This window comes from Mixophyes fleayi, chromosome 6 (genome assembly GCF_038048845.1).
Source record: "Mixophyes fleayi isolate aMixFle1 chromosome 6, aMixFle1.hap1, whole genome shotgun sequence".
Taxonomy (NCBI): domain Eukaryota; kingdom Metazoa; phylum Chordata; class Amphibia; order Anura; family Limnodynastidae; genus Mixophyes; species Mixophyes fleayi.
The window spans coordinates 49,086,765-49,104,662 of record NC_134407.1 but is presented as its reverse complement, the minus strand read 5'-3'; the positions used below and the strand labels follow the sequence as shown (position 1 = coordinate 49,104,662).

The 17,898-nt window shown below is 40.2% G+C and overlaps 1 protein-coding gene across 1 annotated transcript; it reads left to right on the top strand.

Moving 5' to 3' along the window:
* The first annotated feature begins 617 nt into the window (after positions 1-617).
* LOC142160253 (SUN domain-containing protein 2-like) lies at positions 618-17,861 on the top strand. The gene is made up of 11 exons (XM_075215189.1): positions 618-707; positions 861-913; positions 5,032-5,122; positions 6,918-6,967; positions 7,049-7,134; positions 8,153-8,193; positions 10,064-10,245; positions 10,721-10,836; positions 12,839-13,006; positions 16,026-16,118; positions 17,631-17,861. Exons 4-11 carry the CDS (start codon positions 6,952-6,954, stop codon positions 17,754-17,756), a joined length of 828 nt encoding a protein of 275 aa, XP_075071290.1. The 5' UTR covers positions 618-707; positions 861-913; positions 5,032-5,122; positions 6,918-6,951; the 3' UTR covers positions 17,757-17,861.
* The last annotated feature ends 37 nt before the right edge of the window (positions 17,862-17,898 follow it).

Below are 17,898 nucleotides of genomic sequence, written 5' to 3'. Positions count from 1 at the left end.
ATTTACATACACATATTTCATAGGATTGATTACAGTAGTTAATATAATTGCCTTATTCTCTGGTTAGTTATATTGGCCTCCAATCAACCTCTTGGAATCATTGAGTAGTACAGCCAAACTTATCTCCTTACTTGTTAAGGAGACAATGCCATATGTATAAGGATAGAGTGTTTGATTATTTACTTGGAGCCTCTGTGTGATTCTAAATATAAGTGAGCCCTATTAGGGCTCACTTATATAATGATCGGATGCACCTGTCCTCAAGGTGTATATTTAATGCTATTAAAGCTAGATCGTCATATATATCTGTGAGGAAGTGTATGGATTACCTGGTGCTTTTTTTTCCTTTGCTGCAAATAAGTGCCAGATGCTACCAACTCTGGATATGGACGTATGGACAGTGCAAAGTAGCATATTTTACAATAATCAAAGAGGCATCGGCCCCTATGTGTTAACACACCCATTAAAATGATCGCGATGTTGCTGTATTCTATTGACTCTTCCTGCATCCATTGTGATGTCACACATAGAACACATAATACCTTCTATCCGTCAGGATTCTCCTGCATAACACGGTAGTGCTCCAGACGATGGGCCATGAGTAGGAGGCTTCGGAAGAACATAGCACTTAGAATCACTACTGCGGGTGACAATGAAAAGAAAGACAATGGAAGAGAAAGAGAGAGAAGTGAATCAAGGAACCTAATGTAAGAAAGCTGTATTTTAGGGTTTAATAAATTCAGCTGTAAGTTGTATTGTCTTCCTAGAAAATGAGGAACTACAAAGAAATGATGAAGTTTATGTAAAGAATGTTTTAATTGGTGGTTGTGTTTTCCTAATGATATTGTCATTTTCCTTAGTGAAAGACCTGGAAACAATGAATTCAAAATAATCAGGATATTCAGCTTTCTAGGTGAGAGTTTCAAAATATTTTGCAAACTATGAACTATGAAATATGTATACTGATATTTATAGTAGCTGAGCAGCTGCTATGCCATTTACCACCTTGTGTGAAAGTGGACCTGACAAGTACACACAGTGGAGATAACTGTTCTGAGGCATCAAAGTTTTGTATTCAAAGATTATTTTCACTACAAACAACTATTTAACTAAGAAGCAGTGGGCAACAATGTACCTTTCTACTATATATATATATATATTCCACCACATACCCAAGGTGCTCTATTTCAGCAACATATAGGCTGTGGCATTTAAATAATGATTAAGAGAACTAATTTGTGCCAAGAAAACATTCCCCGTACCATGGCACCATTGCACCACCACTACCAACTTGCACCATTGACATTTGGTAGGGTGGATCCAAAGGTTCGTATTGTTATGGCAAATTCTGACCCTACCATCTGCATGTTGCAGCAAAAATTGAGATTCCTCAGACCAGGTATCGGTCTTCCAGTTTTGGTGTGCTTGTGCCCTCAGTTTCCTGCTCTTAGCTGACAGGAGTGTACCAAGTGGGGTCTTCTGCTGCTTCATGGTTCAACGTGCTAGATGGTCTTCTCCATACCACTGCTGTAACGCATGATTATTTGAGTTACTGTCAACATCATTTCAGCTTGAACCAGTCTGGCCATTCTCCACTAATCTTTCTTATTAATAAGGCATTTTCAACCACAGAACTGCCGCTCACTGGGTGTTTTATAATTTTGTGCATCATTCTCTGGAAACTCTAGAGACTGTTGGACATGAAAATCCCAGGAGATCAGCAATTTCTGAGATATCCAACCCAATAATCATTCCACGGTCAAAGTCACTTAGACCACATTTCTTCACCATCTGGATGTTTTGTCTGATCAAAAACTGAACCTCTTGACCATGTCTGCGTGCTTTTATTCATTTATTTGCTGCCACAAGTTAATTTATATATTTATAGAGATAGAGATTGATTTTTTTTTCTTTCAAATAAAAACTTACATAAAATAAATCAGCACCCCTGTAATAGCTGTCATACTGCTCATTCAAAGAATGAGTCTGAGGACTGATGTATAAACTTGTTCATTCCCCATTGAAATCGTTTACCATGGAATTTATTTTGGTTTATGTATGTTTATAAAATATATCTAGATACAGACTAATTACTGCTTTGCCAATTTGTAAAGCTAAAAGCTGAAGACAAAATATCAGCTAAATACGGATCTCCAGATTATTGGCATAACCTATTGGCGGATGCTTGTAATAGGTGTCAGGCAGAATGTGGGAAGGAGGTTAGGCCACACGTTGTAAATGTAACCAGGAACATTGGTTTATTTATAACAGGATACAGAGAAGTAACTGCAGAATACAGGATACTGTTAAGTAAATAAACAGCAGGCCCTATTGTGCAACCCAGGCATAAGTATATTACAGATATGTCACTAGAACTAATGTACTGCACATCCGTGTAGTACTATTACCTATTCAGCATATGTGGATTAGACAATGCACATCCGTGTAGTACTATTACCTATACAGCACATGTGGATTAGACAATGCACATCCGTGTAGTACTATTACCTATACAGCACATGTGGATTAGACAATGCACATCCGTGTAGTACTATTACCTATTCAGCACATGTGGATTAGACAATGCACATCTGTGTAGTACTATTACCTATTCAGCATATGTGGATTAGACAATGCACATCCGTGTAGTACTATTACCTATACAGCACATGTGAATTAGACAATGCACATCCGTGTAGTACTATTACCTATACAGCACATGTGGATTAGACAATGCACATCCGTGAAGTACTATTACCTATTCAGCACATGTGGATTAGACAATGCACATCCGTGAAGTACTATTACCTATTCAGCACATGTGGATCAGACACTGCACATCCGTGTAGTACTATTACCTATACAGCATATGTGGATTAGACAATGCACATCCGTGTAGTACTATTACCTATACAACACATGTGGATTAGACAATGCACATCCGTGTAGTACTATTACCTATACAGCACATGTGGATCAGACACTGCACATCCGTGTAGTACTATTACCTATTCAGCATATGTGGATCAGACACTGCACATCCGTGTAGTACTATTACCTATACAGGACATGTGGATTAGACTCTGCACATCCGTGTAGTACTATTACCTATTCAGCACATGTGGATCAGACACTGCACATCCGTGTAGTACTATTACCTATTCAGCACATGTGGATCAGACACTGGACATCCGTGTAGTACTATTACCTATTCAGCACATGTGGATCAGACACTGGACATCCGTGTAGTACTATTACCTATTCAGCATATGTGGATTAGACAATGCACATCCGTGTAGTACTATTACCTATTCAGCACATGTGGATTAGACAATGCACATCCGTGTAGTACTATTACCTATTCAGCATATGTGGATTAGACAATGCACATCCATGTAGTACTATTACCTATACAGGACATGTGGATTAGACAATGCACATCCGTGTAGTACTATTACCTATACAGGACATGTGGATTAGACAATGCACATCCGTGTAGTACTATTACCTATCTAGCACATGTGGATCAGACAGTGCACATCCGTGTAGTACTATTACCTATTCAGCACATGTGGATCAGACACTGCACATCCATGCACTAGTGTTGTTATAGTAGGTATATACTGTACACAGCGTACACGCTGCTTATTAACACAGGATGGATATATAGAGAGGGAACTTGAACAAAGACCTCTGCACATGCTCAGTAGGTCGATGCAGACCGAACCCGGCAGTGTTGCTCTCCCGTCTCTAGACCACCGGGGACAAAGTCGGAGACAGAGAATAGCGCTGATCTCCTAACACAGATATACAAAGTCTCCACCCATGGAATTGAATTACAATATCTTTCAATAAATATCTTGTATTTGCATTTCTGTACACAATGGGCACATTATGGCCCCCCATATTCTATTTAGAACAACCTGATCTACCCTGCTTTACAAGTTAAAGGGGTTTATTTATTATCCAGCAGTGAAAACACAGATTTTTTTTTTATTGCTACTTATCGCAGCGAGAGAGCATCTTAGTTCTGCCGCTATTTACTATTTAAATGTCACTGGGGCAGCTGAACAGTGATCAGCTCCTGGAGACACTGGCTGGAAGCGGAACGAAGACTATTACTGCTTCACCAGCCAGTGAAGGGTATGTCTGAGAATGAGCTTCCAGAAAGAAAGAATGAGCTTCAAGAGAAAGACTTTATTTAAGTAAATAAATACTGTATGTTCCCCCTGCTATCTCCTTCCTGAAATGGAGATAACGTTAGGAGTAAGTCTTATACAAAAATGATATTTAATAAATAATGCACCTGTGGGTTTTCTTGTATGTCTAGCAGACCAATGATTGAGGTCAACTCTTAAGTTGTCTGAGGCAATCTGCTAGTTGGGGGTATATTTACCAAGTACCCCTATTAGCCTCATTGTAAGCACATTCCTGATGGTGGAATGAAATGTCTCGTATAGCTTCCTGTTTCATATCTATGGGCAATCTATATTCTTTATTATATTGTTTGTCTTCATGTGAGATATGAACTTAGTTATTTTCCAAAGGTTTAAGTTTTTTTGTAATCCTTTTCCTGTGTAGTATAGATGACTATGATTCCATCAGATAGCTGTATGTAAGAATCGTCCTAATTATACATTATAAAGTATCTGAAAAACTTGGTAAATGACTCCAGTAAGATTCTACAATTCTCTGATGGAGGCTGAAAAACATCACCTAAAGACTGGGACGTTGGATCAAAAAACCTAGATAATTAATTGTGTCATTTCTATTGCTACCACTACACACAGAGGCGTTCTTTTAGACAAAATGTATATTTCTAACAAGTTACCGTACACTGACAAGCTGTGATCATTAAATCTTTCTTAACCTAGTATTTGCTTTTGATCGTTCTAAAGGTACAGTACGGTATATAACAGTCATAAATGATCAGAAATTGTGTTTTATGATTTTGATGTTGCATCTTAGCAAACAAAAAAAAAAATGAAGTTAAAATATGAAATCTCATTCTGAATGTCTTTTTCTTTTCAGCTTTCATTGGCATCTTTTCATGGTCATGTATAATTCATTTTATTATATCTAGTGGCTCCCTGTTACACAAGTCCTTATTGCTACTTCTGAGGTGAGTGTGGATTGATGTTTTTATCTCACCAACTCCAATTTATAGCTGCCAGCCTACCTCACTCAGCTTCGCCTCAGCTACACTTTGCTTGGGCTGTCTGTATTCAGATCACTGACATCACTCAGACAGCCTGAGAATTGTTAGCTCAACTTCCTCACCAACAGTGAAGCCATGGTAGGTGGACCATTAACAGAGTTCTCTTAGGGAGGTTTTGTGAGGTGGGCTAATAGGCCATCCCCATCTATGACCCAAATGTCTAGTGCAGCTGTCATCACTGGGGTCATGAGTTCAATTCCCGACCATGGCCTTATCTGTGTGGAGTTTGTATGTTCTCATCATGTTTGCGTGGGTTTCTTCCGGGTGCTCCGGTTTCCTCCCACACTCCAAAAACATACTAGTAGGTTAATTGGCTGCTATCCAATTGAACCTAGTCTCTCTCTCTCTCTCTCTCTCTCTCTCTCTCTCTATTGCTGTGTGTTAGAAAATTTAGACTGTAAGCTCCAATGGGGCAGGGACTGATGTGAATGAGTTCTCTGTACAGCGCTGTGGAATCAGTGGCGCTATATAAATAAATGGTGATGATGATTGAAGATCTAGGTGGCAGATGACTGGTTAGTGCTTTGAGATGAATTGTTAGCATGATACAGCCCACTGACATCCACCAACCAGCATTGGAAGACTTTGAAAAGGGCGATATCCATTGCCTCTAAACCTTGCCTCAGATAATACTTTTACGCACAATTACTCACTGAGCCTCATAGAAAACATGGCCCTGACTATAGAATGAAAAGGGACCATTGAGCCGGTCAGATGCCCAGTGAGAAGCATAATTGTAGGAATAGCATGTTGTGTAGTATGTGGTTGACATTTTCTGCAACAAAAATTTCCATGAACAAAACTTAAAAATGTGTCACTGTGTCACTGGACACACTTGGCTGGTCCATTTCTCCCTCCATCAAATCACCCATAGAAGCTTTATACAAACATTTGTTTTGCAAATCACTGCACAGGTTACAGACACTCAGCTCATCATTGTTTTCATACGTTTATAAAGCTGGGTACACACTACAGAAATTTCGACCAACTTTTTATGCCGAGCGATTTTACATGCGATCGATGGTCCGATCGCTCGGTCCATGGACTGCATACACACTAGCCTTGTTTAGAACGATAAAGGGAAGAGCGGACGTCCCTTTAGCGACTTTTTACAGCCATGTTGTCGTGAGCAACGACTGTAATTTCGTACTCACTGTTGTAGATCGGTCGGAAGTTTATACACACTACACAGCGGAAACGAGATTGGAACGAAAATATTAAATGGTACGACCAACCAAATGAGGCGATAATCGTCCATTTGGGCAGACTTTCAACCATCGTGTCACTGCACACACTGACCCGACTTTTGAACGAGCGGTCGTATGTCGGCTGTTTGGACGACTATTGGACGAAAACAGTGTAGTGTGTACCCAGCTTTACACTTTTTCAATTATTTGCTATAAAATGTCTATCTGAACTAATTTTAGCATTATTGCAGGAAAAATTATATGATATCAGAAATTTGGCTAGTTATAATGTTTCCTTGGGCCACATATCACATTGAGGCTAAGAAAAGCCTAAGGGCCACAGATAGTGGTTTGTTAAATCAATTAGCATGTTACAATCAGTAATAGTTTCTAGTGGTAAAGTGATTACATCACTAGGAATGGTTTATACTGATATTATTTACAGGAAACTATACATTTATTAAGGCAAATTTGTATTGCAGTAATAACATTTTTGTTTTCTCAACTTGCAGAAACACATGGGAAAATAAATTTCTGTTTCTTATCATGCTGATCCTCACTGGTAAGATATTTCCATCTTTACCTGCCAAACCTGCAATCACCCATTGTATTTTCTCCCATAATTATTTTCAACTCTTTACAGTTACGTGGATAAGGTGGAACCCAGTGATGAACATTATGGAACAATATAATAACCAAGTTAAAGGTGAACTTGACAAAGAAATAAAGGCAAGTAAAATATACCGTATGAAATATCACATTCACTGTGACAGTGTCTAGATCATTTGTGTGCTCAACTACTTAGTGGTATCAAGATGTTACACCTGTGTTTTTAAAATAGTTTCAACTAATAATATGACATCTACACCTCTCCATACACCCTGTATTATGCACCCTGGGGGAGGGGCTATTTAAGAAGGTGAGAAAGGCCCTTATTAGGGATTCTTCCTAGCTATAAAAGGCTAGAACCCCCCCAGAAAAATCTTTGCTAAGAATGGAGAAGAATATTTACTGCCTCTGTTCTTCTTTCGCTATCGCCATCTCAGGGTAATTTTGGTCCAGAGGTGTAGACAATTTTTTATGCAGATTTAGGCAACATGTAGCTGAGTGCAAGAGGAATCTATGTTTTCAGTTTAACGCTACAAACTCTATTCACTGTGGCTGCTTTGATGTCGTGCTTAAATCTATTGCACACAGATTGCAAAGACTATGATCTCTACAATCTTGGCCTAGGAGCCTCTGATCTTGCACATAAATGCATGTGGCACAAAAGATTGACACGTTATTGGTGAAACTTAGAGACTAACCGTAGCCCTTGTTGGCATTTATGTTTAAATGTACCTCGGTTCCAGGAGATGCGAAGGGGAGGTATGAGAGAAAGAGGTTGGACTTCAAATGCATATGATGATGCTAATTCCCTAATCATGCCATTAATCACTCAAGTGTTCATTGGGGTGGAGGGGGCTTGAAGACACACCTTGCGTCATTCCATCGCATTCCCCCACACGGGCATAGGCAGAAAGGCACCCATCAGGTAAAATTGTCTGCTCTCTTGGGAATCCAGGAGGTCTCATCTTCCCCTAACAGGTTCCCTGGATTCTTGGAGAGTAGGCAACTATGTGTTAAAATTTACTGTAACTTGATTGTTTTGCTTACAGAGAAAAAATTACTGCTGAGTACACAACAAAGCCAGTTAAAAATATACTCTGAAAAAGTACAGTAAATCTAATCTTAATTATTTTGACAGAACAAGTACAAGATCTTTTGCAACAGCATAAAAGAAATGAGGTATGTAGCATTTCAGTATTTCAGTAATAATGTATATTCTACAATACCTAAATAAGTGCAGTCACATGCATTAGGAGAAAAGAAAGCAGGTATTTATGTTAAGGAGTGAATCCACCTCCAGGACCAGTAGTGTTTGCTTTGGTTCTGTTCTGTTCACTCACTCACTTGTGTTTTACATCATAAACAAGCAAAATTGTGGATTTTCCCAACATACTAAGGATTTTTTTCGAATGTGCGGAAGTGCTATGAAAATTCAGTTTTTTTCACTTCCTGTGACTACTTCTGCACAAATGTGTTTATTTTTATAGGTAAGAATATGGATTTTCAAGCCAAGATAACCACATCTGCAAGGGTACAAAGGCTTGCACTGCCTAATATGGGCAGATTGGTGGCATTACTTGCAGAGTGCGCCTACAGTTGTACCCACATGCAAAAACAAGACTTTGCTTTGCAGGATAATTATTTCAATGAGACAAAGTGGTGAAGAGGGTGCATTTAAGGTGCATTTCTTGCCGGGAGGACGCACAACCCTTTTCTCCCCGCAAATGGGCTTAATATTTCCACTCCTTCTGATGTGCCATAAAGCATCATCCTATCCTTTCAGTGGACAGCATTTTGCACCCTACAGTTACACTTTTGCAGAAAACCACATTTCTAGGCATACTTATGTAAAATAAGAACCATAGACATGCATGTTACCCATAGACATGCCACTACCACTGCATTCCCCTGGTGGGCTATGAAAGGCCCACCGGGGGAATGCAGTGATAGTGGCCCATGAAATATTGTGTGTGTAGCCACCAGAGAGTCAAGGCCAGACACTACTTTCAAATTCCCTTCTGCTGGTCTCAAGTTTGTGATTAAGTCACCACATGAGCCAGGCAGTGGAAGGTTTGCATACAGCAGCTCTATTGTAAGAAGCAGCACAGTGCTCATGAGCTACAGTGATGTCCGTGGAATTAGAAATTTCTCTCTCTCTCTCTTTCTCTCTCTCTTTCTCTCTCTCTCTCTCTCTCACAGCAGGGAGAGGCAGTGTGGTAGATGGGGTGTCTGGCTGCAGGGGGAGTGGTAATTTGGCAGAGGGGGTGCCTGGAAGAAGGGAGGAGGGGGAGTGGTAGATGGGGTATCTGGCAGCAGAGAGTGTAGCAGATGGGGCGTCTGGAATCAGGGAGGGGAGGTGTGACAGATAGTGTGTCTGGCAGCAGGGGAAAGATTGTGATAGGTGTGTAGTAGGGAGGGAGAGTGTGGCAGTGGGGGAGCCTGGAAGCAGGAGAGTGGATGTGTGGTAGATGAAGTGTCTGGCTCCAGGGAGGGGGAATGTGGCAATGCAACGGGGGAGCCTGGAAGCAGGGATGGGGGAGTGTGATAGATGGGGTGTCTGGCTCCAGAGAGGGGGAATGTGACAATGGGGGTGCCCGGAAGCAGGAGAGTGAGAGTGGGGTGTCTGGCAGCAAGGAGTGGGGGTGTGACAGATAGGGTATCTGTCAGCAGGGAGTGGGGGGGTAACAGAGGTACCTGAAAGCAGGGAGGGGGGACTATTTTGCACAGCTTGGCTCATACACACACACTCCCTCTCTAATACACACACACATTTCATAGACACCCTGACGCACACTCTCTCTCATACACACACTTATTTCACTTATTGCAATTTGTACCCACATGGGTACACCCCAGACCGTGTCTTCACAATAAATAAATTGGGATAAGGCTGGTTCGCCAGTGATCCACCCAAACTTGAACTACCTAGTGACAGTCTCTGATACTCACACTTGTTTTTCTACATTGGGTATTGCGATTGTTATTTTGGGTCTTACATGTAGGTCAAGTACAGTAAAGAAAAACAATGTTATATTATATACTTCTTCAGGAAAGAAACTAAGGACCAAGTGAAGCTAATCAAAGACCAGGTGAACACAATCAAGCAGTCCATGTCTCAGTATGAGATGGGAAAGATTACCGAAAGTGACATTGTGGATATAATAACATCTGAAATAAGAAAATTTAAAGAAGATCATGTTCAAGTTACAGACTATGCCATGCAGTCTGCAGGTACGTAGAGTGCTAAGTAACACAGTCATGACTAGTGAGTATCCCAACCGGCAGATCTATTGCAGTCTAGTGGATATAAATGCATGTTTACATGGCAGGATATGGCCAGATTAAGAGCCATAGAGGAACGATCCTCTAAGCTCCTCTTATTTAAAGAATATAGACACCGTAAAAAGTTATTTCACATAGAGAAGACATCATGATCCTGGCAACGTCACTGACACAAAAAGTGCATAAAAAGCCTTTTAATATACCGGTCAAAAAAAGTCCTGCTTTATTAAACCCCCTCTGCATCTGTAACCTATTCAGCAATTAAAGCTGTCAGACTTACTAAATGCCAAATTTAATACTCTGTTATTAAAACAAACTAAACACCCACAACTTATTATCAAAATCATCTTTTTAATTTCATCTTTCCTGCTTTAATATCAATAAAAATGATTTTAGATGAATAATCTGCAGCTTGACTTGACAGGTGCAAGCATCATCAAAAGCAGAACCAGCGAAGCTTACCAGACAGACCATCTTAACTGGATGTTATTTAACAGCATTCACTGGAGGTACTCCCTAATTCCCGAGATTATGCTTCAGGTAAAATATATGACCTTAAATGGAAGTGTAGAGTGAACCTGAAAAGCACATGGTTAGGAACAGATAAGCAAGTCAAGTCAGTGAATACATAGATCATGCTTGCCAACTCTCCCGGAATGTCCGGGAGACTCCCGCATTTCGCGAGAGTCTCCCGGACTCCCGGGAGAGTATGGCAATCTCCCTGATCTGCCCACTTCCTAGTGAAGTGGGCAGAATTCGGTTCAAACGCCGCGATTCACCGGGAATCGCGGCGTTTGGCCCTGCCCCCGCTGTAAAATGACGCGATTTGCGTCATCACGTCACGGGGGCGGGGCTAAAATGACGCGAATTTCGAAGCCGCGCCCCCTACACGCCCACCTCCCCCTTGCATCTCCCGGACGTAAATTATAAAATGTCGGCAAGTATGACATAGATGCTTAAATAAGGTTGTGTCATGTACATTCCCACAATTGTAAAAAGAAAACTGAGCACTGCATAACTCCGCCCCAAATCTTTGTATTGTGATATAAATATTTCATTCATCAATACAAGTGAATTGATTGGTTCATTGTCAGGCATGTTAGTAAATTCCGATGGAAGGTGACCCCTCTTGGCTTGTGTGCAGTGACAAAGTTTTTTGCCTCTTCTTTTTTTTTTAAAGCTGCACCACCGCCTGCTTGATAAATCTTACCAACCTTCTTCTTGCCCTAGTCAGAGCACTGGGTTCATCTCCATGAAGACGTTTTTTTACAGAGCTCTTCCGGTTCTCTAACACAGAACTGGCAAATTTTGGATACATGGAGCAACCCCAGGTGCTCCTGCTAGGATAAGGAGAAGGAAAGTAAAATGTATCTAGTAAATGCGGCTTTAATGTGCCACTAACCCCAACTCCTACCCCCTAAAACATATATAAAACTAAGAACTGAGCACCTGAAAGTAATAAATTGTTAGTATACACTAACTTATATAGGCTATAAAAACTCATTGGGTCTGAGTCATTAAGAAGAGCAAAGCATAAAAAAAGGAGCAACTTTGCACCTGGGCAAAACCATGTTGCATTAGAGGGAGAGGTAAATTTAAAAGGTTGAGAGAGATTTATAGTTGAGGTAGGGCATGTCCTAGATCAGCTTTACATTTCAGTGTAAAAATAAAGCTATCACGTATTTGTATGCTTGATGAAAAAACAGCCAGTATTTAACTTATGTGCAAAATAATAAACCAATTTTCACCCCTTGCATTATAACATGGTTTGTCCCAGAGAACATTTACTCCTTTATTTGCCTTACATTCCCGCATGACTCAGGCCCATTGAGTGCTGCTAAGATAAGTGAGCAATTCTGTGTTATATGTTCTGAGAACAAGGAATAATACCCAATTAATGCAAATGTTAAAAAATTATATATATATAGGTCTATTGTAGCATACATTGAACTAAACAAGCAGTCTATTTCTTCATGTCAGTGAGGTAGGACTCGCTCAGCAATATTGTAGCTTCAAGTACCAAATATAAAAAGCTGATCTGTGTAATTAACCCTCAACATCAAATACTTTTATACTTAGTTTCACTTTAGCTCCTCCCTTTGCCATTATTGCTTCTCACACACTCAGCATTCTTATTGTTTTCCCATTTTCTCTGCATGACTCATCTGTAATGAAAATGCATTCACTTGCTCAAATGTCCAATATGTGCTTGACACAAACGTTAGTTCTTGGTAAAACCAAGCAAGTAGTCCATCGCTTCCAGGTCCATTTGACCAGAAGGGGCACGGTTCCAGTGGAGATCATAGCTGGCATATATACTTATCAAGACCAATAAGCTATAAGGCAGCTGCCACTTGTATTAAGAAATACAAATATACAGAATTTTATATCTGTGTAAAATGATTGCTCATTTATTTTATTGATGATGAGTCTAGAAATAAACTATATATATATATGAAAAACTGTTGTAATGATTCTACGGCCTCCTTGTAAGGGCATTTATATAACTGCAATCATTTTACCTTTGTCTTATCTTTTGCAGCCTGATATTTATCCAGGCAATTGCTGGGCTTTTACAGGCAAGGCGGGTCATGCTTTGATTCGACTGGCTGATACAATTATCCCAAGAGCAGTCACCATCCAACATGTGCCCCGGGCTATATCGCAGATAAAGGATTTCAGCAGCGCTCCCCGAGACTTTGAAGTTTTTGTGAGTTATTTCAGTTTTCCTAATCATGAAAAGAATGTTAAAAAATCCGGCTGCCTATACTCATCTGTGGGTTATACTGATTTAAAGTGCACCCATAGAGTAGACACAAAGTGTGAAGAGCACCACAAAGCACCTTGATTATGCAATGGTGCGCTTGGATGTCTGACTTTAAGGTGCACGCCTGTTCTCTGCTCTCAGGAGATACCTCTGCAAACTAGATGTGTAAATCTGAAAGGTGTACTGAGCAAAATTGTAAATGCCACATCAAAGTCCATCCTCCTACCAGTTTAGAACCAGCCTTTTCATTAACTTAAACAGCTCCGTTTTCTCCTAAAATACTGTTCCTTTTAGCTTTATTTATTGCTTAATTTAAGAGGTGAGAGGACAGTGGGACTGTGCTTAACATGTGTCACTTTCTTTGTTGTAATGTTTGGTATTACAGGCATCTCGAATGCAACAGAAAGACGCAAAATGGGTCTCATTAAAAGTATAGGACGAGACCCTTATATTCCTAGCTCTGATCCTTGCAAAATCCTTTTACAAGTTGAAAAACAGGTCACCTGTATACAGCATGGAATACCCCGAATAATGCGCCCTCATCACCCCTTTATCGCATTTAAATGATCTCACTCCACTAAATGAAATCTTTGCAAAAGTAGGCACAGCAGTGTGCTTACCCCATCCTCTACTAAAGCACCCTCATCCAGGGCCTGATTAAGGGTCCTGGCCCCTTTAGGCTAATACAACTGTAGCATTTCCCCCCCCAAATCATTAAAGGAGAATTCAGGAGTATTTTCCAGCAAACAAATTTAGACAGATTCTCTTACCTTGCTGTTATTTCTTGCTTGTTCTTGCAGCTTTGTTGTCGTTAAGCTGTGTTCAGGAAAGTTGGGGTCCTGTTTTGAAAATGTGCAAACATTACAAACCCTCACTGATTAGGCTCTTTAGAGAGCATCCTCATGAGCACCACACAATACAGAGATCATACCTCCCCCACAAGCGGCCAATTCATGACCCCCAGCCATTTCATCACACTGTCTGTCCCTGTACGGCGCTGCAGATAGCTAGTGGCGCCCTATAAATAAAAAATAATAATAATAATAATAATTGCAGCCGCCAATTCATGACTCCCCTGCACACTGTCCTCCTCAGAACACACTCTGCCCCACTTCTGCACTCTGTCCCTCTCAGAACACAATCTGTCCCCTTCAGAACACACTCTGCCCTCCCTTTCTGCATGCTATACCCCTCAGAACACACTTTGACCCCCTTTCAGCATGCTGTTCCCCTTTCTGCATGCTGTACCCCTCAGAACACACTCTGTCCTCCTTTCTGTACACACTCTGTCTCCCTTTCTACACACACTCTGTCCCCCTTCAAAACACACATTATGTCCCCCTCAGAACACACTTTGTCCCCCTTTTCTGCACGCTATCCCCCCAGAACACACTCTGTCCCCCCTTTCTGCACGCTGTCTCCTTGCATAAACACAAATCTACTTACCTGTCTTGTTCTCTTCCGGCGGCAGTCAGCTCCTCTCACTCCAGCTCCTCACTGACACAGTCAGGAGGAGTGGGGAGGAGGAGAGGGGAGGAGGGAGCGACTGTGTGGAGGAAGGGGGAGGGGCAGCTCCGTGTGTACATAATCAACTGTAAAAAAAATAAATTAAAATAAATCTTAAATGCTGCCGGTGATACGCTCCCCAGATCCCAGCGCCCCAGGCTGCAGCGGGGTCAGCTAATTGGTTGATCAGGGCCTGCTCTCACCCAGCCCACCTCCTCCCCATGCTCTGTGGAAGCTTCTTCTGCTCAACAACCGCTACCACCTTGCTCTATAAACCTATGCACTTTGGCCAATCACAGCAGACAGCAGGAGCCAATCAGATGATACAGAAAACAACATTTCAATTTACAGACTGATTACTGAAACAAGATAAGGGGGCACATTTTAGTTGCATTTCTTGCATTGTGAAGGAGCACATAGCAACTTCCTCTCCTTTGCACTTGCTCTGAGCTGGTGAAGTTTGAGTCTCATTATATCCTTTCAGTGTGACGCATATTGCGCCTTCCAGGTGCTCTTAGGCAGAGAAACACTTTTCTAGGTGCAATTTGTCTAAAGTAAACCAAAGCTTTAAAAACCCAAATATGCCACATGTAATAAGACACTTTGATAATTACATTAAACCATAAATGATGCTAAACCAAGTGTTCTGTTCACTCACTCACTAGTGTTTTACATCATCAACAAACAAAATTGTGGACTTTCCCGAAATACTTAAACTTTTTTTCAAATGTGCGGAAGTGCTATGAAAATTCTGTTTTTTTAACTTCTGTGCCTGCTTTTGTACAAATGTGTTAATTTTTATAGGTAAGAACATGGATTTGCAAGCCAAGATAACCACATCTGCAAGGGTCCAAAGGCTTGCACTGCCTTATATGGGCAGATTGGTGGCATTACTTGCAGAGTGCGAGTCAGGTGCATGAGTGCGCCAACAGTTGTACCCACATGCAAAAAGAAGACTTTGCTTTGCAGGATAATATTATTTCAATTAGGCAAAGAGGGTGCATTTAAAGTGCATTCCTTGCCAGCAGGGCGCACAATCCTTCTCTAAACCAAGCAGTATTTTAGTAGAAAAATGGAAACGTTTAGTTTAATGAAAGAGGTGGTAAAGTGGTAGGATGATGGACCTTATGTTTACACTTCTGATTTTTCTGGCTATCCTCACACCTAAAGGCACTTTGTAGAACCTTCTCCAGAAAGCAGATGTACTTGGCGGACTAGCGAGGCACACAGGTGTACGGCGTTTGCAGCCTGTATTGAGCGCGCTTCATAAATTACATTCACTGTGTTTAGGAGAAAAGTGTGTTTTAAAGACTAACATTCCAATGAATTATCCTGCTCACTCAGTTTGCTTATCTATTAGTTATGTACTTATTATGTAAATGTATTTCTATCAGCAACATTATATTTAACCTGCTTAAGATTTTTTTAAAATAAAAATTCAACATTTATCTTGCAGGGCTTTAATAATGAAGTGGATGCCACAGGTGAAAATCTGGGACAATTCACATATGATCCTATAATACAGCTGATCCAGAGCTTCAGGCTTCGAGTGAGCACCAATACCAATTTCTACATATAGGGTATTTGTACATGAACCACTGTGGTTTTCTAGGATGGTACCTGGAACGTCTCTGCCCTAAAACACTCTGTTCTAACATTCTACAGACAAAAAAAAATTGAAATTAAAAATATGTGATCAGTAGATACATTTATAGCTAAGAGAAGAAAAACATTGGGATATTCTGACAGAGTTAGAATACAATAATACTGCAATATTTTTTTAATTAATATTAACTGTCAACTGAATCTTGATTTTCAATTTATTATTAGACTTTGTAGTTATGTACATAAGAATTCTCTCTTCTCATGTATGGTAACAGAATCACAAAACAGCATATAGGACCTCATTTAGGAGCAAAGCAAAAGAGAAGAGCAAATTTGCTCCTGCACAAACCATGTTGTACTGCAAGTGGTGTAAATGCATTTATTTTTATTATTTTTACATGCAGGAAATAAACGTCTGTTTTTGCATACAGCACACAAATACGGACAGTTTTATTTTTACACTGCAACTTAGGGTTGAGCTAGAACATGCCCATTTGGCTCCCCCTACAGTGTAACATAGTTATGCCAAGATACAAATTTACTCCTTTTTATTCTTTATTTTGCTCCTAGCTCTAAATGAGACCTTAGATGAGGCCCACAGAGGCAGGAGAAAATAAAGAGCAATACATTGCCACAATTCTTTTGTTACGTTTCAACATAAGTGAAAGGTTCCTAGGCTTGTCCAACATGATTCTGTTCATGCCAGCGTCTCTCTGTTGCCCACAGTTATTGTACTTACACTACCTCTGTTCCAGATAACCTGATGTAAAAATCCCACTTTAGTTATTTGTTTTCCAGTGGTACCTGTAATTATCAAGAAGAAATAAACTTAAATAAAATGTATAATAAAATAACACAAAGTGGCTTACATGGCTCGATGAGTACGTATGCTGGATGGTAACATTGTCTGAAATTATTGTAGCATCCAGACAAATCATACCTTCTCCTTGCTTGCTGCCAACAGCCAACATGGCCAATGTTTCTCAGGTCATAAATGCCAAATTACTAATTTATAGAATTGATTCCATGAGACAGTTTAACAAGCAGATAAACTGTTGCTAATTACAAATTGATATCATCAAAAGACCATCATCTATCTAATACAGTGTTTCTCAAACCCAGTCCTCAGGGCCCCTAACAGTGCAGGTTTTCCAGGTGACAAGGGAAATAATTATACCACCTGTGGCTCTATTACAATGTGTCAGCCAGTAATAAATACACCTGTGCTAAAGCAAGGAGATATGGAAAACATGCACTGTTAGGGGTTCTGAGGAGCAGGTTTAAGAAACTGATCTAAGAAACCCAAAACCAGGTTAATAGGGATGCAGGAGTATATTTTGGAAATAGTTGATATAACTGTGCAAGACGCAATTATTGTTCTTTAATTTTCTTTTCTTGGAAATTGTGTTATATATATATATATATATACTTAATAGTTTCTCTATTTTATTTATAGAATAAACATGCAAAGAAATTTAGATATGTCCAACTTAAAATCGTAAACAACTGGGGTAATGCTGAATTTACATGCATATACCGTTTCCGGGTGCACCAGGAGATACCCAGACAGCTGTACAGCTAGAGGAGACCCTGGCACCTGACGATCATGATTTCACAGAGATATTGTTATCACCTCAATCATTTTATAACACGTCACACAGCAATATAATAAATATATTCAACAGCGTGTTGTCTTTCTTCTTTGTTTGCACGATAAGAAATAA